The 23,443-nt window shown below is 52.4% G+C and overlaps 2 protein-coding genes across 4 annotated transcripts in view; one reads left to right on the top strand and one right to left on the bottom strand.

The window, feature by feature from the left end:
- Nucleotides 1–8,409, top strand: Tmem120a (transmembrane protein 120A). Of its 2 annotated transcripts, none has more exons than XR_007835812.1 (12): nucleotides 1–215; nucleotides 1,914–2,032; nucleotides 2,228–2,344; nucleotides 6,420–6,479; nucleotides 6,676–6,771; nucleotides 6,892–6,981; nucleotides 7,278–7,343; nucleotides 7,441–7,502; nucleotides 7,591–7,683; nucleotides 7,767–7,868; nucleotides 7,948–8,016; nucleotides 8,095–8,409. XR_007835812.1 is itself a non-coding variant. In XM_051204962.1 (12 exons), exons 1-12 carry the CDS (start codon nucleotides 135–137, stop codon nucleotides 8,206–8,208), a joined length of 1,032 nt encoding a protein of 343 aa, XP_051060919.1. In that variant the 5' UTR covers nucleotides 1–134; the 3' UTR covers nucleotides 8,209–8,409. The 2 variants fall into 2 exon arrangements, 1 of the variants encoding a protein (XP_051060919.1); XM_051204962.1 differs by having other exon boundaries at nucleotides 7,804–7,868.
- A 165-nt stretch (nucleotides 8,410–8,574) lies between these two features.
- Nucleotides 8,575–23,443, bottom strand: part of LOC127236955 (NADPH--cytochrome P450 reductase) — a 39,845-nt gene continuing 24,976 nt past the window's right edge. The window contains exons 1-15 of one of the 2 annotated variants that reach the window (XM_051204956.1): nucleotides 18,034–18,177; nucleotides 15,518–15,566; nucleotides 14,496–14,624; nucleotides 13,667–13,816; nucleotides 13,068–13,192; nucleotides 12,857–12,946; nucleotides 12,365–12,463; nucleotides 11,334–11,450; nucleotides 11,121–11,239; nucleotides 10,214–10,395; nucleotides 9,984–10,133; nucleotides 9,598–9,868; nucleotides 9,370–9,515; nucleotides 9,186–9,271; nucleotides 8,575–9,087 (exon numbers count right to left, since the gene is read on the bottom strand). In XM_051204956.1, the coding sequence (XP_051060913.1) occupies nucleotides 8,943–9,087; nucleotides 9,186–9,271; nucleotides 9,370–9,515; nucleotides 9,598–9,868; nucleotides 9,984–10,133; nucleotides 10,214–10,395; nucleotides 11,121–11,239; nucleotides 11,334–11,450; nucleotides 12,365–12,463; nucleotides 12,857–12,946; nucleotides 13,068–13,192; nucleotides 13,667–13,816; nucleotides 14,496–14,624; nucleotides 15,518–15,566; nucleotides 18,034–18,077 (1,902 nt within the window). In that variant the 5' untranslated portion in view covers nucleotides 18,078–18,177 and the 3' untranslated portion in view covers nucleotides 8,575–8,942. Of the gene's footprint in view, nucleotides 9,088–9,185; nucleotides 9,272–9,369; nucleotides 9,516–9,597; nucleotides 9,869–9,983; nucleotides 10,134–10,213; nucleotides 10,396–11,120; nucleotides 11,240–11,333; nucleotides 11,451–12,364; nucleotides 12,464–12,856; nucleotides 12,947–13,067; nucleotides 13,193–13,666; nucleotides 13,817–14,495; nucleotides 14,625–15,517; nucleotides 15,567–18,033; nucleotides 18,178–23,443 lie in introns of those variants that run through there. The other variant, XM_051204955.1, reaches the window with a different exon arrangement.

Genomic DNA, 23,443 nt, shown 5'->3' with positions numbered 1-23,443 from the left:
TTCCCGTTGGCAGTCCTGGCAGCGCGAGCCCGGAAGCGGACGGGGGCGGTGGCGGAGGCGCCTCCGGCCGGCCGGGGTTGCAGCTCCGTCCTCCCCACTCGTGGCTCCCCGCGTACCGTGGCGTGGACAAAGAGATGCAGTCCCCGCCCCCAGACCCGCTGGGCGACTGCCTGCGCAACTGGGAGGATCTGCAGCAGGACTTCCAAGGTATTCAGGTGAGCGTCCCTGGGACCATCCGTGCCCCGAGCCACGTCTCTCTGTCTCGGGGACAAAGGTCCGGCAGCCCTAGGTCAGACATAGGGTAACTAGGAGGGGTCAGGGGTCGAGACCCTCCCCCACTTTCCCTTTCAAATGTCCGATGGGAGTCCCGATTGCCCGCGCGTCGCTGGCGTGCTTGGTTGGGCGGGATCCCTCCGTATCGGGCCATCTCGACTTTGTGCAAAGGCCTTGAAAACAGGTCAGGACTTCTCTGGTGGCCTTCCCTCTGCGCCGCTAACCGGTCTGGGACCTCCCTTCCTGGAGAGCGGTCACCCGAGACAGAGCCCAAGCCGGGCCCAGCCTTTTGGTTCAGTCACCCTGCAAACGTGCAGTCGGATGACGCCTTCCTCGCCCTTGGCCAACTCTTTGCTGAAAGATGCAGGGAAGCAAGTTTTGATAACACCCAGGCCTGGATGGAGATCTCAGCCGTCTGAGACAGAGGGACAGCGCCCACCTAGGAACAGGAGGAGGCTCGCCTTGGCGCTTCTTTCTTATAAGGAGAGGTGGGCGGGGCACACTATACCTGGATCTCTTGGCTTGGCAGAGTGTCTGAGACCATTGGAAAACTTCCCAGTTCCAGCTTGTGGTTGTCTGTGTCCTCTCTGTCCCCATACTAGAGAGAAGGAAGCTTCTGTTTCCAGGAAGGGCTATCACTGGGCAGAGGTGGCATATGCTAGACCCTGAGGAAGATGTGGCAGCCCTGTTTGGCATGAGAAACAGACCCAAATAGTGGAGCCTGGCCAGCTGGAGACTAGGTTAGACCTTTGCCTCTGCTGGACTGTGGCCAGACTCATGTCTCCATTGCAGCTGCCAACCCTTCCCAGCCTGCTTGTGTTAGAACTCTCTCTAGAGGCCTAGTCAACCCTAAATCTCCCAGTTTTGTCATCACTACGATGGCCTCTGCCTTGATTTCCCCACACTGCCCCTTGCCCTGTCTTTAGGTTGCAACTTGCAAGGTTCACCCACCAGGGCAAAGTGCTTGGGCCAAAGGTGCTTGCTGGAGGGGAGTGGATGGGAGGGATTGGCCTTAGGGCTGGAAGTCTTGTGCCCTTTGACCCAAGAGGAAACGTCAGGAATGCCTGGGTGGAAGGCATCGTGGGTAACCCTGTATTCCATTCCCTCAGGCGAGGCAGGTAGGAGGAACTGAGAAGGTTAGGGGTGAATTCAGGCTGCCCCTTTGGTCTAGAGCAATGGTTCTCAACCTTTGGGTCAAAACCCATTTTAGGGGGCAAAGACCCTTTCATGGGGGTCACCTACAGTCATTGGAAAACACAGATATTGACATTACAATTCATAACAGTAGTAAAATTGTAGTGTATGAAGTAGCAACAAAAATAATTTTATGGTGAGGGTCATCACAACATGAGGAACTGTATTAGAGGGTGGCAGCATTAGGAAGGTTGAGAAACCACTCCTGGACTGTTTGAAGATAATGCCAGACTCAGGTAGCACGCATGCGCGCGCGCACACCATAACCCAGGCAGAGCTAAAGACAATTGACCTGTTGTAGAGGACTGTTATCACGGAGGGTCTGATAGGAAGAAACCTAGTTCCTGGCTTGCCTGGGGCAAAGCAATCTCTGTAGCATAGAAAGTTCTACCTTCAGGGTTGGTTCCCTGCCCTGCAGTCAACCTAATGCCTTCTCCTTACCCTAGGAAACACACCGCCTGTACCGCCTGAAGCTAGAGGAACTGACCAAACTCCAGGACAACTGTACGAACTCCATCACTCGCCAGAAGAAAAAGCTCCAGGAGCTGGCCTTGGTGCTGAAAAAGTGAGGGTGGGGTGACTTCCTGCTGGGGGTGGGTGCTGCAGAACTCGGGGAGGGTGCCACTGGCTTACCCTGGCATAGTTCTACTCTTCCACACCCTGGGCTCTGTTCCTTTTTCTATCCCGAAGGGTTCCCACTGGGTTCCTGCAGGACTCGGGCTTTCCAGCCTGCACTGACTGACCCCTGCCATACTCCCAGATGCAGACCCTCTCTCCCGTCCGAGTCTGCGGAGGCCGCACAGGACCTGGAAAACCAGATGAAGGAGCGCCAAGGCCTCTTCTTTGACATGGAAGCCTATTTGCCTAAGAAGAACGGGTGAGTCCTTCCTTCTTCCAGCTGCGGAGATGTGAAGCCCTAGCCAGTCTCTCTGTCTTTCATTCAGCAAAGGAGGCCACGTTGATGGCCCAGCTGTCTGACAGCTCACCATTATGGGAGTTCCAAGGGGAGGGTTCAGGGAATTGGGGTCTCAGTGGTGGACATCTAACCCCACACATGGCCAGACACAGCTTCCTGGTGTAGGGATGCCTGAATCATCTTCAGAGGTAACGAACTAGCACATGCCTGTCGTCCTGACACTCTGGAAGCTGAGGCAGGAAGGTAGAGGGCCCAAGGTCCTCTGACTACATAGTGAATTCAGTGTTAGCCTGGTCAACATGGTGTGTTTCATCCCAGCCAGTGAGACCCTCTTTCAAAAAATAAACCAAAGGGGCTGGAGAGATGGCTCAATGGTTAAGAGTGCTGGCTACCAGGGTTTGATTCCCGGAACTTAGATGGTAGCTGACTACTGTCTGTAACTTCAGGGGATCCAACACCACTTTCTGGCCTCTATGGGCGTCAGGCACACATGGTACACATATAAACATGCTGGCAAAGCACCCATACATATAAAAAAAAGAAAATAAAAGCCAAGGGCTGGGGATGTAGCTGACTTGGAAGCATGCTTGTGAAACATGATTGATGGCCTGGGTAGTGAGACTGGATCTGCCTTGGGCAATGAGTTTGTGTCCTGGCTAGTTTTTTTTATCAGCTTGACACAGCTAGTGTCATCTGAGAGAAGGGAGCCTTAATTGAGAAAATACCTCCATAAGATCAGGCTGTAGGCAAGCCTGGGCATTTCCTTCCTTCCTTCCCTTCCTTCTTTCTTCCTCCTTCCCTTCCTTCCTTCCATCCCTCCATCCCTCCCTCCCCCTCTTGCTTCCTCCTTTTCTTTTTGATTTTTGAGTCAGACTTTCTCTGAGTAGCCCTGGCTGTCCTGGAACTCACTTTGTAGCCAGGCTGGCCTCGAACTCAGAGATCCACTTGCCTCTGCCTCCCTAATGCTGGGATCAAAGGTGGGCACCACCACACCCAGCTCTAATGTAGGGTATTTTCTTAATTAGTGATTGATGGTGAATGGCCCATCCCATTGTGGGTGGGGCCACCCCCTGGGCTGGTGGTCCTAGGTCCTATAAGAAAGCAGGCTGAGGAAGCCATGAGGAACAAGCCATTAAGCAGTACCTTCATAGCCTCTGCATCAGCTTCTGCCTCCAGGTTTCCATACGGTTTGAGTTTTTGCCTTGACTTCCCTCAATGGACTGATTCAGTGTATGTAAGTCAAATAAACCCTTTCCTCCCGAAGCTGTTTTTGCTCAAACTGTTTCATCACAGCAATAGTAACCCTGACTAAGACAGGGACGGTGGGGTATTGCTATGGCAAACCCAAGTATGTTGTTTGGGGGGGGGCTGTGGAAGGACTTTGGAACTTTGGGGCTAGAAAGCCGCTGAGTGTTGAAAGCTCAGTGGGCTGTTCTGTTGGAGCTGGGAAGATGGATGGAGGCCTGGCTTGTGAAGTTCAGGGGATAGGAGGGATGGCTCAGTGACTAAAAGCACTGGCTGCTCTTTCAGAGGACCTGGGTTCAATTCCCAGAACCCACATGGCAGTGGTGTCGAGGGGATCTGAGACCCTCTTCCAACCTTCAAGGGCAACAACCAAATAAATGATATGCCTGCAAGCAAAATACTCACACACATAAAATAAAGATTAAAAAAAAAAAGACTCTGCCATGGACATTTGCTGTTTAGAATTAAGATTTCATGGTTCTAGTGATCCGGGGCTGAAGAACTAGTGGTGATTAAGAAGAGACTAGCAGCCAGGAGGTGGTGGCACATGCCTTTAATCCCAGCACTCGGGAGGCAGAGGCAGGCAGATCTATGTGAGTTCAAGTCCAACCTGGTCTACGGAGTGAGTTCCAGGACAGGCTCCAAAGCCACAGAGAAAGCCTGTCTCAACACCCCCCTCCCCCCAAAAAAAGGCCAGCATTACTGAGGTGAAATCTCGTGGGAAGTGGTTCCTCAGAGTCAGCACACGGAAGCTGTGTTCTGGAGGCCTCCAAGGATGTCCTCACCCTGGCAGCTGAACTTGATTATGTGTAAGCATCTCCCAGGTGGTACTGGTTTTGAAGGCACGAAGAGGTCATGGAGAGCAGCTGACGCTTGGCACTTCAAGAGGCCAGGAGAGGCCATTGGTGAAGGTGCAGCCTCCGCAGTTGAAGAGGGTCAGAGGGAAGTTGAGGCTTAGCACCACATAGAGCACCTGGGAGAGGCTACTGGTGAAGGTGCAGTCTGGTTGTGTCAGGAGACCCCAGCATTCTGGAGATGATATTAAGCCCCGTTGGATGATCACTGAGGAAGCCCCAACCATGGAGTGGAGCCCGCCTGAGCCAAGGACACTGTCTGTGTGGGCTGAGGATGGTGGAGCCAGAGAAGTGACCCCGGTGGAGTTCAGAAAACTGAATCCCAGACATTGGATACTGAGTTAGCTACATACACAGCCTGAGCATGGTTTGGTTTTATTCAGATTGTGACCACCCTGGCTCTTCTCTCTTGAAGTAAGAAAGTATTTAATGTATTTTGGTTTTACAGGAGCCCACAGTTCAGAGACTTTGGGAAAGATTTTGGAGTTTTACAGAGACTTTTGATTTTTAAAAGGGACTTTGTAATTTTTTGTTTTGTCCTTTTTTATTTTTCAAGATGGTTTCTCTTTGTAGCCCCTGCTGTCCTGGATGGAACTCACTCTGTAGACCAGCCTGGCCTTGAACTCAGAGATCCATCTGCCTCTTGAGTACTGAGATTAAAGGGCACGTGTCACCAGTACCCAGCCAGACTTTATAATTTTTAAAGAGACCACACTTTTGAAGTGTTTGAGTTTGTAAAGTCTGTACTAATTTTAAATTGGTAATTATATTTTATATTGTGATGTTTATTAATATGAGATCTTGGGGATAAGCAAGAAAGGAAAGGTTAGTTTTAAGCTGGTAAGGGGTCAGTTGTCCTGGATAATTTTTATGTCAACTTGAGTCATCTGAGAGGAGGGAACCTTAACTGAGAAAATGCCTCAATAAGACAGTCTGTAAGCAAGCCTATAGGGCATTTTCTTGATTCCTAATTGCTGTGGAAAGGCCCAGCCCATTGTGGGTGGAGCCATCCCTGGGCTTGTGGTCCTGAATTCTAGAAAGTAGATTGAGAAAGCCTGTAAGCTGTTGTCCACCCATGGTCTCTGCTTGGGTTCTGTATCTGGAATCCTGCCCTGTTTGAGTTCCTGCCTTGGCTTCAGTGATTGGCGATCCAGGATATGTGAGACGAAGAAACTTTCCTCCCCAAGTCGCTTTTGATGGTGCTATTTCATCACAGCTGTAGTGATCCTAAAGCTCCGTTCAAATCCCCAGCCTCCTTTGTAGCCTCGGGCATCTCGGGCATCTCTGCCATGTGGAGGCCTGAGTGGTAACAAGCTTCCCTACTGGGTGCGGCTGCCTAGTTAGTGTCAGTGCTGCTGTCACTGCTGGAGCTCTGAGGACACCAGAGCTTCACATAGTGGGAGAGGTAGAAATACGAGGAGCCTGGCTTCGTTGGTTTTGGTGGTATGTTTTTGAGACAGGGTCTCTTGTGGCTCAGGCTAGCCTCAACTTCTGGTCTTCTGCCCCCACCTCCTAAGAGCTGGGTTTACAGGTGTGAGATTTTATGTGGTGCTGGTGATTGAACCCAGGACCTCGTGGATGTTAGGCAAGCACTCTACCAGCTGAGCCATCTCCTCCACCTGGAGTTTTGAAGGGAGGCCCTTGAGATGGGAATGAGGTCCGGTGTGTGGTCTGGGATGGAGGTGTGGTTTCTCATGGGGAAGGACATACAGCACTCTCAAGGAACCAACACGGGGAGGTCCCAGACAAAACACCACAGGCTGGAGATGCTGTTTACCCCAAGGATGGGATTCCGGAGCAGGCAGGGGTGGGGTGCCATGTGTGGTTGGTTAGTGGCGCCTCTTAAGCTTGGAGTACATCAAGTCCACGGGGAAGGCGACAGGCTCTAGACTGTAGTGTTTGTCTTTCTGTCACACAGGCCATCTTCTGTCTCTTAGGTTGTACCTGAGTCTGGTTCTGGGGAATGTCAACGTGACACTTCTGAGCAAGCAGGCCAAGTATGTGGTGGTGGTCGTCGGGGTTGGCTCTCACCCAGGCTTCCCCATCCACCTTTGACTTTGGTTGGTGTGGTCTTGGGGTTCTGGGTCAACTTCTCCAGGCTGGCCTGGGACCTCTGGGCATGGTGGAGAAGGGAGCACCCCCCACACCTGCCCGCCCATGAGTGGGAACGCCTGTCTCTGCACCCTCCCCCAGGTTTGCGTACAAAGATGAGTATGAGAAATTCAAGCTCTACCTCACCATCATTCTCATTGTCCTCTCCTTCTCCTGCCGCTTCCTGCTCAACTCCAGGTGAGCATCTTGGTCTGGGTTGCATCTTGGTCTGGGTTGGGACACAGCTGATCTTGGTCTGGATTGGGACAGGGTCGGGGATAAGGCTCTGGCATCTTTTCTTTGTACCCCACTCCCCAGGGTGACAGATGCTGCCTTCAACTTCCTGCTGGTATGGTATTACTGCACACTGACCATCCGAGAGAGCATCCTCATCAATAACGGTTCCAGGTGTGCATGCGCAGTGGGGTGGAGTAGCATGAGTTCTAAGGGGAAATGTGGAGATAGAGACCAAGTTCCCGTCTCCTCCCACCTAGATTCCTCTCTGCCCAGCCATCTCACTTCCTGTCTGTACAAACCTCCAGACCTCTAGGGTTAGCTAGTGGCTAGCGCTGCCCTCTGATCTTCAGGCAAGCTTTATTTGTATAAACAAAATACCACCACAGGGTGGGTCCTGGAGCACAGGGACTTTTTATCTGTGGGAGCTTCCCTGCTTCACAGGGGTAACTGGGACACCCTCTTTACAGGATCAAAGGCTGGTGGGTTTTCCATCATTACGTGTCCACATTCCTGTCGGGAGTCATGCTAACCTGGTGAGTGACCAAGACCTCATTTGGCAGGGGGAGGGGTGAGGCTGAAGACCAGGGCTCTCATACCTCCCTCCCTTTCTCTGCTTCCCTCTAAACTCAGGCCAGATGGTCTCATGTACCAGAAGTTCCGGAACCAGTTTCTGTCTTTCTCCATGTACCAGAGTGAGTTTCCTTGCTAGGGAGGGGACGGGAACATAAAGTTTGTGGCTGAGAGCTGGGTTCTGACACCCCCACCTGCCTGGCCGCCCAGGCTTTGTGCAGTTTCTGCAGTATTACTATCAGAGCGGGTGTCTGTACCGCCTGCGCGCCCTGGGTGAACGACACACTATGGATCTCACCGTAGGTGAGTCAGGTGACCCTGCCCTGCAGCCCCAAGGCCCCTGGGGAAGGGGGCTCTCCTGAGTGAAGGTTTCCTATCCCTTCCAGCCTGCTCACCACCTCAGCTTTTTCCCACCCCCTACAGAGGGCTTCCAGTCCTGGATGTGGAGAGGCCTTACCTTCCTGCTTCCTTTTCTCTTCTTTGGACATGTAAGTCACCCCTGGGTGTCCCCCTGTGACTGAGCCCCAGTGGGCACTACACTTACTGAACAGAGTCCCTCCTTTACAGTTCTGGCAGCTCTTTAATGCACTGACATTGTTCAACTTGGCCAGGGACCCTGAGTGCAAGGAGTGGCAGGTGAGCCTGGGGTCTGGAAGGATGTACAGAAGATTCCCTCTAGACCTCACCTGTCCTGACCCTGCCTTTCCCCTGCAGGTGCTCATGTGCGGCTTCCCCTTTCTTCTCCTCTTCCTTGGCAACTTTTTCACGACCCTCCGGGTGGTACACCAGAAGTTCCACAGCCAGCAGCAAGGGAGCAAGAAGGATTAAGCTAGATGTGATGGCCAGCCCCAAAGGGGCTTCGCCCTGTGTGCCAGGTGGGGTGGCAGGTTGGTGCACCCCGGTGTGTATGGGGGTTCCCTTCTGTGCCCCCTGGGCTTCGTGGGCTCTGTGGGCCCTGAGGAAGGCTTGGGCTCAGAGCCCAGCTTGTAGGATGTGGGCTCTGGGCCTCAATAAAGGAAGAGAGGCATGGAGGTGTCTGATGAATTTGCAGGTGTATCCTCCCAAGGGAGGCAGGGCTTGGAGCCCCCAACACAACACTGATTCTTGACTCCTAGTCTGGGGAGGAGGGTTGTCTAACTAACTGAAGCAGATCCCAAGATAGACCCCATACCGGCTCCAGCAACACCAGGCAAATACAGAAAACAACTTTATTCCAAGGGCCAGGTTATTTAAAATTATTTACACTCATTCAAAATCATGTGGTGGGGCTGCACCCCAGCTCAGTGGAGAGAAGAGCCCCTCTGTACAGCTGCCGAGGGCCTAAGGCACCCATCACCCAAAGGTGGGCCCAGTCCCTCTTGCCATGTGCCCTGGGGCTGTGCTGCCTGGTACAGTAGACCAGGCTCAGCCTAGGGGCCCAGGAGGGCATCAGTCAGGCCAGGAGTTCGGTCCCTTGGCCTCCCTGTGTTGAGGCCTAGCAGGAACCACCAGAGGTGGAGGTCGGCAGGAGGGAGTTAGGGAAGTGATTACAGGGAGCAAGGTGGGCAAGCGGGCTGTAGCTCCTAGCTCCACACATCCAGGGAGTAGCGGCCCTTGGTCATCAGCTTCTTCACATAGTCCACAGCCTGGGTGTGCTCCATGGGCCCAAACTCAGCCACAATGTCATAGAAGGTGTTCTGCACATCTTTGGCCATATTTCGAGCATCCCTGGGTGGAGACAGGACAAGAAGGTGTGAGGGGACTCGCTGGAGCCACCTGTAGGTGGGTAGTCAGCACCCTGTGCCTCCCCAGACCTCTTTACTCACCCACAGACATAGATGTGGGCACCACCTTCGTGGATGAGCTTCCACAGGTGTTCTTTGTCTCTCTTCAGCAGGTGTTGGACATAGACCTAGGGGAGGGTGGGCTGTAAGCAGTGTCTAAACCCCACAGCTCTGCCTCTTTGTGGGACAGCCCAGCCTAGCCCATCAGCACAGCTGCCTGCCTCACCTTGTGGGCCTGCTCCCGGGAAAAGGCCACATTAAGCTGCGTGAGGGCACCGTCCTTGTGAAAGCGGGCCAGCTCTTCGCGGTATAGATAGTCCTCATCCGAGCGCCGGCAGCCATAGTATAGCAGTGTCTCTCCAACCTCCTTGCCTGGGCAGGGGTGAGGCTGTGGTGAAGGGGAGCTCTGTGGCAATGCCCTGACTGATCACAAAACCAGAGTCCCATGGCTTACCTTGTTCCCGAAGCCAGGCTCGCTCCTGGATGAAGCCCATGAAGGGGGCAATCCCTGTGCCAGGGCCTACCATGATGACAGGTGTGGTGGACTTGAAAGGAAGGCGGAACTGAGATTTGCGCACGAACATGGGTACCAGGGCCCGGCGGCCATTCTCTCCTGCTGGTTCCTTAGCCCGAAGCCAGCTGGTGGCCACCCCCTTGTTTACTCGTCCAGACTTAGCTTCATACTCCACAGCCACAGCACAGATGTGTACAGAGTTGGGGTGGACCTAGAGGAAGGACTGGTGTGAGCTTGGGGGTACCTTTCTCAGTGGCTCTCCTTGCTGGGTGGCCAGAGTCCACTGGCCCAGGTGGTGCCTCCCTGGCAGAGCTGGTGCCCTTCACCTTAGAGGATGAGGCGATGGAGTAGTAGCGGGCCTGCAGCCGTGGTAGTAGCTCACACAGGTGGTCAATGGGTGGCCGCAGTGATGGGTAGTCTTGGAGAATGGCTAAGATGTGTCTCCGGGCCTCCACCACCCAGCTCAGGTACAGCTCCTGGGGAGTTGTGGGAGGAAGGTATGGGTATCCTGGGGTGTGTGTTGGAGGGTGTAGAGGCAGAGGGTGTGCAGGCTCACCTTGCCCTCTCCTGAGGATGACGCCATCTTGTGCAGGTGCTCTTGCTCCGAGGGCTCTGAGGCATACTGTGCTAGCTCGTAGAGTACATTGGTGCGTGGTGGATTGGTGATGTCCAGGTAGTAGGTGAGAGCCGTGCGGTAGGTAGTGGGGCAGGGGAATGGATGCTTCTTGTTGGACTCCTCTGCAGCAGAGAAGGATTGAGTGGTCACCCTTGGAGCAGGGTGCGGTTCATGGAGGATGGAGGTGCTGTGGGCCTTTGTAGCAGAGAGCTGGCACTCCAACCTGTTCTCTATTGTCTCCTCAACTCTGCCAAGGCTCAAGCTTTCTGCCAGGCTTGAACTTCAGGGTAGGCAGCCAGGCCTTAGAGGAAGCTCTCTCTCCTCTCCTCTCTCTCTCTCTCTCTCTCTGTGTGTGTGTGTGTGTGTGTGTGTGTAAGGGGGAGTGGCTAGCTTGAACGAAACCAGCTCCTCTACTGCAGGTTACTAAGGGCAGAGCCAGGACATGGGTAGGTACTAGATACCTGTGTCTACAGAGGGAGGCCCTGGGATACAGCAGCGTCCAGCACCTGCTCACTGTGAAGGAACCTAGTGGGCTCTGAGGGCTGCTAACCCAGTCCCTACATTTACCAGTGAGGATGGAGGCCCGGAAGCAGGGAGGCAACAACCTGTAGCCACAGAGGTAGCTGTGGAGCCCAGGCCTAAGACACAAGGCTTGGTTTAGCAGCCCCCGTCCAGGAGGATGTGTGGCGGGGTGCAGCTGGGCTGGTTCTGCCTCTTGGCCTCAGATGTCCTTTATAAGTATGACAGGGATGGAGGGCAAAACCTCATTACACAATCTTAGGGCATGGGGCCAGAGCCAGAAGCTCAACCTTCAGACCTAGACAAGGCCCCTGATTCCAGAACTCACCATCAAGATTGTTTAGAGACATGACGACATCTAGGTCAGCCCCTAGGATCTCCCCGATCTGGTTGACCAGGGTGGAGTCGTTCGCTGGGTACACAGCCACATGATCTCCAGATTCATACCTAGGATGGAAGTGCAAGGTTCAGGAGGAAGTGAGCAGATGACAGATGACTCAGTGCCAGGTTTGCCCCGGGGGTAGACAGAGGCGCCAGTTACCTGATCTTTGAGTCGGAGATGTCCAATTCCAAGTGCATCAGATGCCGCTCAGTACCCTGGTTCAGCTTCCGGTTAGTGGTGACAGCAGCCAGGAATGGATTCTTGGCATCGAAGGGGCTGATGGGAAGAAAGGAGGTCAGTGATTGGCTTAGGTCCTGCTTATACTAAACACTGGGAGCAATAGCTGGTGGGGGGGGGTGGGGACTTTGAGCCTTCAAGAGACATGAGGGAGCCAATTTAATATGGCAAGGGCTGTCCCAGCCCCATAAATAAATGAAGTGGGCAGAGCAAAGGGACATAGGAAAAGGAGCTGGCCCCTAAGAAACTTGTGAGACCCTCTGCATTCTGCCTAAGGGGGCCTGGGCCAGGGGGTGCAGCCACCATGGAAGCTACCTAGATCCTGAGATATTTGCATAGAACTTGACTTTCACACTCACATTCAGAGACCATGTGTCTATGACGACAGATGGAAGAATCTGCCCCAGCAGGGTGGCTAGCTTGACTCAGTGACGCATGACTGGGGAGGCTCTAGCATGAATAATCTGGGCAGCACCAAGGGGTATGTAGGGCCAAAGTGAGGACAGGATTTGGACTTTCTTTTTGGAGGGGGGGGGACGACAAGGTTACATGTATCCCAGGCTTGCCTTGGAACCCACTATGCAGTCGAGGATAACTAGACTTTTGATCTTCCCTCCTCCACTCCTATGTGCTGAACTTGTACATGTGTGCTGGGGACGGGACCCAGGGCCCCACGCCTGTTAGGTAAGCACTCTACCAGTTGAGTTACATGCCCAATAGCGATGGATTCTACGAAAGGAAGAGAGTTTCTTGTCCGGGTTTGACCTGCCAGGCTGGGCTCTGAGGTCTCAGTGGGGAGTAGCTCCTGTGCCTTGGTCAACTTGTTCCAGTTAGTGGACATGAAAGTGTGGTATCCCCGCTGTGCTCACTCATATGACTCTGGAGGGACACTCATCTGCCTGGGATGTGGGTACACGAGGGGCTTTCCGTCCCACTTTCCTTCCTCTACTTACGGTTTCTGGTTCTCATAGCTCTTCAGACGGCCCATCTCGCCCGTATAAACCTTGGCAGTATCAATGTCTTCGTGGACCACGAGCTCATACTGGCGAATGCTGGGAGGGGAAAACCAAGGCTGGGGTCAGGGCTGGGAAGAGGGAGGCTGCAGGGCCAGCCACAGCAAGAAAGGGCTTAAACTACACGGGGACACGAGTGGAAGACATAGGGCAGTAGGACACAGGGGACCCGACAGTGATGTAGTAGACGTAACAGAGAAGCAAAAGCAAGAGAAGGGCTGAGGCTGACCCCTGAGAGGACGAGCAGGCCATGAAGCACAGTGGAAAGGAAGCCGGTGTCCTGGCAATGCCACAGGACAGGAAGGGAGAACCCGACCTCACCCCCGCACCTAGAACAAGGACCTCCCAGACCCCATGCCTGAGCTCGACACCCTTCCCTACTCTGTCCCCAGGGCCACCCAGCCCAGGCCCCAGCCTCAGCCTTCCACTTACCTCGACTCTTCCCCAGTGGCTTCCACCCCGAAGAACTCGCACACGGCTGGCCAGAACTGCTCTCTCCATGTGATGAAATCCTCTTCCAAGCTGGAGAGAGGAGAGGCTTAGCCAGGCTGGACACCAGCCAGCTCTCAACCCTGCTAGGGGAAGGAAGGTGGCCAATACTCAAGGCTGGGACCCTGGACCAAGCAACTACGGTGACACTTACTTCCCATCATCATCACCAAGGCCCAATTCAAAGATGCGCTGGGCACCAAGCTGCTCCAGCCGCTGGTCCACATACTTGCCCATGGCATTGAAATGCTCATAGGTCTTGTTCCCAAGGCCGAACACCTGTGGGGACAGAAGGGGAGGTTCTGAGTGGGATCGATGTCCTCGGGGTGGACAGAAGCCTGCACTGGGAGCCTCTGGCACTATGGGCACTGAGAACATTGATGGCTCCTTTTATGACCAGCCTTTTTACACCTCAAATCCAAGTGACCAGCTTAGCTGGAGACTGAGATGTGCGGAACCCTCTCAAAGGTAAGGGAAGTGTTCTGTTCTTGTCCTTACAGGAAAACAGAACCAGTCCTCCTTGCTTGGCCAAATTATACTTTTTTGGCCTTTTGTCCATTAACCAATGTCCTGAGTGAGGGGTCAGCCGGCAACATGGGAGGAGATGCTCTGGAAGGGCAAAGCCTCATGTAGTTAAGGATAAGGCCTCTGCTGGAAGCTCTCTGCCCCGTAAGATGAAGGAACAGGAGGATCCTGGGGTTCTGGGGAGCTACCAGAGGCCAGTGTATGCCTAAAGGATTCTGGGAAACTCACAGCAAACTTGACCCCAGTGAGGTCCACATCAGTCTCCTGCAGCCAGTCATAGAAGTCCTGGGCGTTGTCAGTGGGATCACCCTCACCATACGTGGCCATGCAGAAGACTACCAGGGACTTGTCGATCTCAGGCAAGCTGCTCAGGTCGGACTAGAGAGACAGGGGTGTCACCACTGTGGTCTGAGCCCACAGCTGATGAACAGAGTGGCAGGTGGGAAGGCCTTGGTCCAGGCAGTCCCTCATGCATTTCTAATAAATTTAAAATGAAGTCTGGAGATGAAAGACCCCCCCACAGCAGAAGAGGAAAGTGGGGGGAGGGTCTGAGAGAAGGTGCACCTCACAGGGACGTCTCTTCAGTTGGGAGCAGTGCCACTGATGAACATGGCAACTGCTGGGCCACCTGCTCCCTCCCTTCCACCAGTGGCTAATACAGTTCTGTGCACTATATAGAGCCACCCATGTAAGGGAATGGAGGCAGGAGAATAAACCTGGTGAGTTGGCAGACAGTGAGGGGCAATAATGCTCCTGTCCCTAGCTGTTAAGAACATGGCTGGGACCTGTCATATCCTATACAGGCTTATGGACATAAAGAGGGATTCCACTGCCTCTGCCTGAATTCTCAACCTCTCTTGACCCCTCCCTGGCTCTAGGCCACTCTTCTCTCAGCTTTAATACACAAATTACTAAGAGCCTCAACATAAGGCGGCTTAGAGCTCTTTGAGATGACCCACCCAACACCTTCCATAGACAGGAAAGAGGCATCCTGGGGTCCTTCACAGAAGCAGCAGGGTGGAGCACACAGGGCAGCATATGATGGGGGCTCACTCACCAAGTCATACTCTTCGGGGTCTGCAGACATGCCCCGCATCCCATAGCGGTGGGCATCCTTGGACAGCCGGTTGGCAAACTCCTCAGCAGTTCCCGTCTGGGAGCCATAGAATACAATAATGTTCCTTCCCTAAGGGAGGAGGCAGACACATGGGTGAGTAAGGGGCCCAGGACAGAGCAGCCCCTTAGTTCCAGGAGACACAGGGCGTGCCTGGTAAGTGGAAAGCTCTTAAGTCCTCTCTCTCCTGGCCTCAGTTCTTATCTGAGTCACTTGGGCTGACATCTGGCTGTCATAGATGCTGTGACGGAAGAGGACAGACATCATCCAAAGGAGTCAAGCTGGAGTGAAGACAGTAATCTCACACATGTCACTCAAGATCATACTCTGACACTGGAAAAATCACAACCTACTACTGAGTATAGAAAGGGAAGCTAATTGGGGAAATACGGATAGCAGATCTCCATTTTGCCTCACGTATGTATCAATAAATATAACAGTAGATGTGATCCTTTGGCATTTGTGGGGGGCCACGATCTCCAACCACACACAGGACACCCAAATCTGCAGTTGGTAAAGTCTCTTGTATAACACAGTGAGGCAGAAGCTAGAGTGTGTGTGTCAGCAGGGACCTGTGGAGGTCTGAGGACTACACTGGGTGTCATTCCTCAGGTGTCATCACTGTTTGTTTTGAAACAAGGCTTCTCACTGGTGTGGAGCTCAGCAGTTAGGCTATGCTTGTTGACAAGAAAGCTTTGGGAATTAGAAGCATGTGCTACCCAGGTCTGGCTTTTCATGCAGGTTCTGGGGAATGGACTCAAATTATAAATTTTGATAACAGGGGTCTGTTTTTACATTTTAGTTTATCCAAGAAATCAAAGCAGAGCCCCTTGTGCTGTGTAAGATGAGGACATCCTTAGCACTCTGCCCCGCTCAGTTCCAACAGCCCTCAGCCCTCCTGTCAGGCCCCTCAGTGCCCACTAAGGCCAAGCTCACTCTGCTAAGAGCAGAAGCAGGGATCTCACCGTTTTCTTCATCTTTTCCACGAAGCTGCTCTCTTTGACGGATGAGGTCCTGCAAAACAAAACAGTTCGATGGGGCAGAGGTAGCTGTTAGAGGATGGGTGTGACAGGCTGTGGTGCTTGTGGCAGTTTGTCGGGGGACATTCCACCTGGGACATCCCCTAGTGATGAAACCAACAGTGGGACGAGTCCAATCATCCCTGTGTGCCTCAATCCATCAACGGGTTTATAGGCATCCGTCACATTCAGGGTTGCTCGGAGTTCGACCTGGCCATCTGCCCATGCTCCCTTCCCAGTGTCTGGTCCCTCCCCATTTTCTGTCCCTTTTCTTCCTTTGCCATCACTTCAGGCAAACAGGACACAAACTCCAGCCCTAGGCTGAGACAGTGAGCCAATGGGAAACGCTATGTCAGGATGTGTGTGTGTGTGTGTGTGTGTGTGTGTGTGTGTGTGTCACATGCTGAGACAGTTCAGCAATAAAGAGGGCTTGACCCACAGTCATGAGGACAAGAGCTTAGACCCAGCACCACATGAGACCTGTGTATCAAATGCACGCTCATGAACTCCCATCCTCATATAGACACACATATAAATGCATAAGAAAATAAGGACAGCCAGGCAGTGGTTGCTCATGCCTTTAATCCCAGTACAAGGGAGGCAGAGGCAGGTGTCAGATGAGTTAGAGGCCAGCCTGGTCTACAGAGCAAGTTCCAGGACAGCCAGGGCTACACAGAGAAACCATTTTAAAAAGCAAACAAACAAAAAGGAAGCCCTGAATAGAGACTGGTGTGGGACGTTCTAGAAAGAAATCCCAGCTCTTGCTTTTTTGGTTAAGTCACTGACTCACCACACCCTTGTGAGTGGACACAAGGACTTGATGTCCCTGGATTTAGCTTGGCCTCCCCTGATCCCTTCCCACAAACCCCTATTGTCTCTCAACACAGAATCTGAGCTTCCTCAGAACAAGCTTTTTCCCTGCATCAAGGTCACCATCCTTAACATACATCCATGGAGCATTTCCCACCACATATTCAAATTGCTTCCCCACACGACTGGCTTGAATAACCAGGAGGTGTCTGTGTGTCTGTCTGGCACTCAGCACACAATTCATGGATTTCCCGCATGGCTGGTCCAGGTCTCCTATCCAGCATCTGTCAGGCAGAGGTAGACAGAGGCCTCTGGGGATATTGCCCACTCCCTATCCCTTCTGTGCTGAGAAGTCAGCTCATGGCTTTTCTCAAAAGACAGATGTTTCCATAGAAGTCCCATCTCCAGTTGGGGCAGGCAGGGCGGGAATGGGCACCATGCCAGGAGCTGAGGGTGGGGACTAGAATGTGCCATCTCTGTCTTCCAAGGGCCTGTCTTGTCCCTGAGCTGAGCCTAGGAAAATCACAGCGGAAGAGAAGCCACGTCAGGGGCACAGCTGGCTGCAAGTCTATGTCCTGTCACCACATAGGCATGTGACATCCTAGCCCTACTGCCTGAAGGGCTCAGCTACTAACCAAACTTGACTTCCACAGTGTTCCTGAGACCTGCCAGACATCTGGAACTTTAGTGACACTCAAGGGGACAAAGGTCTTCTTGGAAAGTGAACAGCTGTCTGGGCCCGTCTGTGATTTTAGACACCCAGCAGCCTAAGGTGGCATGGAGCCACAAAGGCTGGTGCCCAGTGCCAGACAGAGAGGCTGGGCTCCATTCTCTGACAGCAAGTGGCTATTAAGAGGCAGAGTAATAGGCTCCCACGGGCACAAACAAAGAACCTCTAGCTGGGAGTGAGCCGGACAGGGCCTCCTGCTGTAGGCGAAAGGGGCTAAACTTCAGGTCAGCTTGCTCTGGCCATAGTGAGGTTAGAACGCTGGGCAGGTTTGCCTGGAGACACTCTCCTTGACTTTGGGGGCAAAGACCATGGCACCAAGCACTTCTTGGGGTAGGGGTGGGGGCAAGAGGTCACCCTCAGGTGCTTTGTTCAGACAAGGTCTCTCACTTGCCTGGAGCTCACCAAGCAGGTTTGGCTCACTGGGCACCAAGCCCCAAGGAGCTGCCTGCCCACTGCTAGGATTACAAGCCTGCCTCCATGCCCAGATTTTTCACACAGGCTCTGGGGATGAAACTCACACCCTCACACTTGTGTGGCAGGCAATTTTGCAAACCATCTCCACACCGGCACCTGAACACTTTCGAGGCCCAACACCTGCCCCTTAATTGGCTTCACTTTGGCCCTGGGGACAGGAAGAACTCTGTCGCCCTCACTCTTCCTGATCCAGCAGGGGCAGTGGCCTCTGAGGAAACAAGGAGTCAGAGAGCCCTCTGCTGAAGTGCACGGCCCCTCCTGGGCAGCCCTTCTTGCTTGGGAGCAGCTCCCAGCCAGCTCAAGGAAGCAGACCTGGGCACCCACCTGGGGCCGACTCATAACGGACTACTGGACCCCGGCCCAGGGAGGTGCCTCTCCTTTTGGTGGATGGCAGCCATGTGGCCCCTGCCATGGGCTACCCGCACATCTGCACTGGGGCTGAACTGACCTCGGGGTGGGTTCGTCCAGCGGAGATGAGTATGCACATCCCATGGTGCCCGTGTCCTCAACGAGGATTAAGGGAAAAGGAGGGTCCCACACTGAGCTCTGTTGCAGCTGGCTGGGAGCCAACAGAAAGGAAGTTCAGCTCCGTCCATTCTCAGTGTGGTGGAGTAGTCTGCAAGGGCCCAGAGACTCTGAAAGTACTACCAGACACCCCAGAAGTCCTCCTCAGAATCCTTCGGCACCTCTGCCTGCCTCTGTCCCATCAGCCTGTGAACTCTGCAACATCTGGCAGCTCCAGCAGGACTGAGACTGCAGTCTCCCATGATCCCCTGCGGCTGGGGTAACACCCCCCACCACCACTCAGTCTCCTTGGTAACTGTTTATATCAGAGCCCCACTCTCCACGCCCTCCCCATTTCCCATTAGGGGAAAAAAAAGGATGGAGAACAAAGCTGTCCCAGCCCTGACACAGACGTGTGCAGGTTGCAGCAGTAAGAACCAAGCCAGTCGCTGCTGCCAGAACCCCTAAAGACAACTGGGGACCTGTCACTTGGGGACATCCTGGGCACTACAGGGAGCTACAGGGAGATACATACTTTCCCTTCCTGCCCCATGCAGCGGGGACAGCCAGCCTAAGATCTTAAGGAATCCCTTTCTTGGTACCCAAGCACAGACCCCAGAGCCCTGTGCAGGTGGCAGCTGGTCCAAGTTGTGGGAACACAGATACCACAGCAGAGTCTGAAAGGTTCCAATTGGCACCCCCCACCCCCAAGCCCTCCACTGGGAGCAGGCGCCTCTGAAGCCAGCTGCAGGCCCCCAGAGTGGGCAAAAGGAAGGGAGGGGAGAGAGAAGCCCGGAAAGCACTGAGTCACTGGGCAAACCCAGATGCCTCAAGGGGGTGCATTCTTTGTTGCTGTCCCAGGCAACGAGGAGAAGCACTTCTGAAAGCTGAGGCAACTCAAATTTAATTTTCTGTCTGGTGGAACTGATTCCTCCTGGGATATCCCACTGCCTGGGAGGGAGCTGGGAGGCTGCTTTTGAACTTGCAGAGCCTGGCTGTCTGGAGACTAATGTCTCCAGGCCACAGGGTTAACAGGCAGAAAGGGGGACGAGAATGAGGCTTAGATATGGTGGCAGCGGGAGAGGGACAGCAGGTCCCAGCAGGATGCATTGTCAGCCAGGTGGTCTATGCAGAGCTTAGAGAAAAGCGGGAAGCTCTCTACAGGGTCCCACCCCCGGGAGGGCTGCTTCTAAGGGAGTCTAGAGCTAGCCAAGGGCAGTGGAGGGTGACAGAGGCCTTTGGCCAAGATGAAGGAAAAGGCTGAGCCTGGTGGTGGCGCATATCCCTGCATTTCTCTGATGGCGGTATTTTGGAGGCTGAGGCATGGGGACAGCATTTAAGGCTAGCATAGACTACAGAGTAAGTTTGTCTCAAAAGAACAAAGCTAGGGATTAGCTCAGTGGACAGGGTAGTTGTCTACCATGCACACACGCACGCATAAAGCCCAGGGTTGCACACCAGGCACCACATAAACTGAATAGGATGAATGGAATGTGTACTCTCGTAATTCCAGCACTCAAAGGTGAAGAAAGGAAGAATGGGGGTTCAGTGTTATCCTCTACACAGGTATATATAGCAAAGGACAGGTAAGCTTGAGCTAATGAGACAACATAAGGAAAGGAAAAACAAAAGACCAAGGCCAATGTGCTGGCTAATTTTACTAATTAACACAAGCTAGAGTCATCTGAGAGGAGAGAACCCTGAATGAGAAAATGCCTCCATAAGATCTGGCTGTAAGCAAACTTGTTCTTAAACAGGCAAACATTTTCTTAATTAGTGATTAATGTAACGGGGCTCAGTCCACTGTGGGTGGGACCATCCCTAGGCTGGTGGCTCTCCGTCCTATAAGAGTGAAGGCTAAGCAAGCCATGGGAAGCAAGTCAGTAAATAGTACTCCTCTGTACAACTCATGATGCATAGCCATCCAGAAGGCGAACTTTTGTGCTATCTATGTGACAAAGACCATACTGTCCCCCAGACACTTTTAGTGAACTTGTCAAATCTATAGAACCCATCTTTATGGAAAATGTCACATGTACTTTACAAAGAGCTTTGATGTAGTCATGTCTTAAGCTTAATTGTGCATATAGCATTAAGTTAGTACCAGGAGAGTTTTCACCAAATTGTGCTGTGTTTAAGAATCTGCCTAAAATAGACTATTCAGGGTCAGACTCCCTAAGGTTGAACCAACCTGGCTACTCCAGGATTCAGGCTATGAGCCGAATAAACTAAAGTGAAACAAACCCTTTTCCCACCAAGTTCCTTTTGAAAGACAGCCAATGAAATGACTTAGTGGGTCAAAGAGCTCTTGTTGCATAGTTATCCTGCAACAAGCCACATTTGTAGGGTCAATAGGAAGGGCAGAATCCACTTGATCAGAGAGCAGAAAAATGCAGGTAACCTCAACAGGTGACAGCAGACGTCCCAGACCTGTGCTTGCAAAAGGATCTCTTTTAGCCACTTCTGGATCAGGCACGGTGTTCTGCCCACCCTTCACATGACAGCCCCCTAAATGTCTTTCTCTCTCTCTTAAAAGAATTTTTCTTAGATTTATTTTAGTATTTTATATGTATGACTGTTTTACCTGCATATGTCTGTGGACCATGTGTGTGGCAGGTGCCCTCCAAGGTCAGAATATGACATCAAGTCCCCCTGGAACTGTGCTAGGAATCAAACCCAAGTCCTCTGCAAGAGTAGACAGTACTTGAACTGTTGAGCCATCTCTGCAGCCACGCCCTTTTCTCTTTGAGAAACACATCTGTGTTTCTAGTTTTGTGATCACTGGTGCAAGGACATCTGAATAGAAAGGGTGGCCCTGAACCTCCTTACGCTTCTCCATCTGCTGACGGGCCAAGATAAAGACGGACGTAAGACCTGCCTGCAGCCTTGACTCTGGGCAGTGCCGTGATTTCAAAGGCAAGCCATTCCCAAACAAAGTTCACTTGAGGAAATGAGAGTCTTTGCGGCTTTTCTAAACAAGCCCCAAGGGGGCACAGTCGGCCAAATTCAGATTGTAGGAAACTATGCAATAACAGGCTGGAGCTTCCTTCACACAAGTATTTCAAGGGAGAGACAGGAATGGATGGAAGCCAAGAAGTGACGGAATGGATGCTGTGTTTAGGGAGAGTTGCCGTTCTCAGACAAGCAGCACTAGAACTCTATCTACTACTGGGAGTCGGGCACTCTGGGGTGATGGGACATGGATAACTGTGATACTCATTGCATAACTGTACATGTGTTAAGAGTCAACTATGGGGCTGGAGAGATGACTCAGTAGGTATAGGCACTTGCTGCCAAACCTGATGGACGACCTGAGTTCAATTTCTGGGATCCATGTGTATAGTTAAAAAGAGGGGGTTTTAGAACACGGTGTGACTCAGTGGTAGAGCATCTGCTGAGCATGCACAAGAATCTGGATTCCATCTCCAGCACTAAAAGAAAAAGAATTTTATCATATGCAAACTAGAACAGAATATACCTGAAAGGCATATGGTTTATTAATCAAGTGCAATAAATGGGTCTTTAGTTTTAAAAAAAAAATCCAACTTAAAAATCTAAAGACAAAGCTCTGATCAACCAATGAAGGATAAGAACAAATGTGCCTGGAGAAGGTAGGGTAGAATTAATTGTGTGATGTCTAAAAGAAGAGTTCAGTGAGACAACTCAGTGGGTAAAGGTGCTTGCCACTAAGCCTGATGACGGAGTTCAATCCCTGGAATGCCCGTGGTGAGAGGAGCGAGCTGGTTGCTGGGAGCTGTCCTCTGAGGTCTAGGCAATCAGTGCTAGGTTTAGAGCGATGCGAAGCCATGCCTGGCCTTCGTTATATAGGTGCTGGGGACTCTATCTTGGGGTCCCATGATTGCACATCAGACACTTTAGCCCTCAAACTCTTTGGTCTCAGTCTGGGATTATGAGTATGTGCCACCACCACAGGCTTAATCTTTCTTTTAATCGGCTTTATCCTTTCCCCTGGAAAACCCCTATTTTCCTCTCTCCAGCCATGCTCCATCACCACCCCACCCCCATTGCTTCTGAAGGTATCAGAGTCTCTGAACTTCAGCTTTCCCTCAATCCATAGCCCTAACAAGCCCTACCCAATGTTCTAGAGATCCCCAAACAACCTCTTAGACTCTCTTTCTCAAACCTGCTCCAGCCACCCCCCACCAATCAAAACAAACAAACAAAAGCTAACACTGTTCCAGCCTACATGTCACAGCCAATACCATTCCACCTATTCCAGGCATCCAACGCCCAACTTTGATTATGTTCCCTTCAGGGGCCTCTTGGAGCAGCTTCACTTCTCAGGGAACCATATCCTGAAATGGCTTTCCAGCCTCCTCCTCCCTGTCCTTGCCCTCCCTCGGCCTTCCCTATTGTGAAATCAGGGTTGGTCATTTTGCCGCTCCCATAGCCCTCTGGTATCCAGCCCCAACCTGCCTTTCTAACTGCACTTCCCACACTCCCCAAACCACCCCAGTACCTTCCCACACTCCCCAAACCACCCCAGTACCTTCCCACACTCCCCAAACCACCCCAGTACCTCCACCTACGGGCACCACCACTGCTGCACAAATCCTGCTCTGCATCTGGAGCTGGAGCCATGCTGTAACCTTTTCCCCATCCCAAATCAGAATCAATCCCCACCTTTTAGACTCCCTAACTTTGTATGCCTTTGACCCCAAAGATAGTGTACCCTAGAAGATCTGTGTACAGGCCTGGAACTGTTCTGTTCTGAGGTTTTTTGGGTACAGATGTTTGTGACTATGAGTCAAGATTTTCAAAAGCATCCACCACCTCCATCCACTCTCTGTCCCAGTAAGGCCTGGGATAGCCTACAAGCTCTAATCTGTTGTAGGACAGCGCTTTCAGGAGGAATTCTGCCCCAAAGAGGCATTCAAGGCAAACTTTGGGGTAGTACACCCTCTCTCAGCCCCAGGAGTGGCAAACTGGCCCAAGTGGCTTCATGTCACACCCAGTGATGCTGACCTGGCCCAGGAAAGTAGGTATTTCTGGGCTCTGGTGTCTATTGGCCACATGTGGTCAGTGGCAGCAGGGACAGTGTTCAGAGGTTAAGAAAGCTACATTTGGATCTGTGGGAGGGCCATAGAGGTTTACACTCCCAGAGAGAGTCACCTGGGTACCCAGGGGCATCTCTTGACTTGTTTTGTATACCTTTCAATGCTCTGGAGTGCTTGCTGGCCAGACTGCAGCTGGTTTGTTATTTTGGCTTGTAAAAACATCCATATCCTTGGGGCTAGGGATGTAATGTAGTTTGAGAGAGCATTTGCCTAATGAGCCCAAAGCTGCTCTTCCCTCCTGCCGGCTTTTTGGTGCTGAGCATCACATAGACCAGG

This window comes from Phodopus roborovskii, unplaced genomic scaffold, assembly GCF_943737965.1.
Source record: "Phodopus roborovskii unplaced genomic scaffold, PHOROB, whole genome shotgun sequence".
Taxonomy (NCBI): Eukaryota; Metazoa; Chordata; class Mammalia; order Rodentia; family Cricetidae; genus Phodopus; species Phodopus roborovskii.
The sequence above is the reverse complement of the archived record's forward strand: the minus strand, read 5'-3'. Positions and strand labels throughout refer to the sequence as shown.

Bases quoted from the DNA above. Each gene is read 5' to 3' on its own strand.
- Tmem120a (XM_051204962.1), top strand. From the start codon at position 135: ATGCAGTCCCCGCCCCCAGACCCGCTGGGCGACTGCCTGCGCAACTGG. The intron at 2,345-6,419 runs GTGAGTCCTTCC...TCTGTCTCTTAG, and splicing joins TATTTGCCTAAGAAGAACGG to GTTGTACCTGAGTCTGGTTC. The intron at 6,480-6,675 runs GTATGTGGTGGT...ACCCTCCCCCAG, and splicing joins CTTCTGAGCAAGCAGGCCAA to GTTTGCGTACAAAGATGAGT.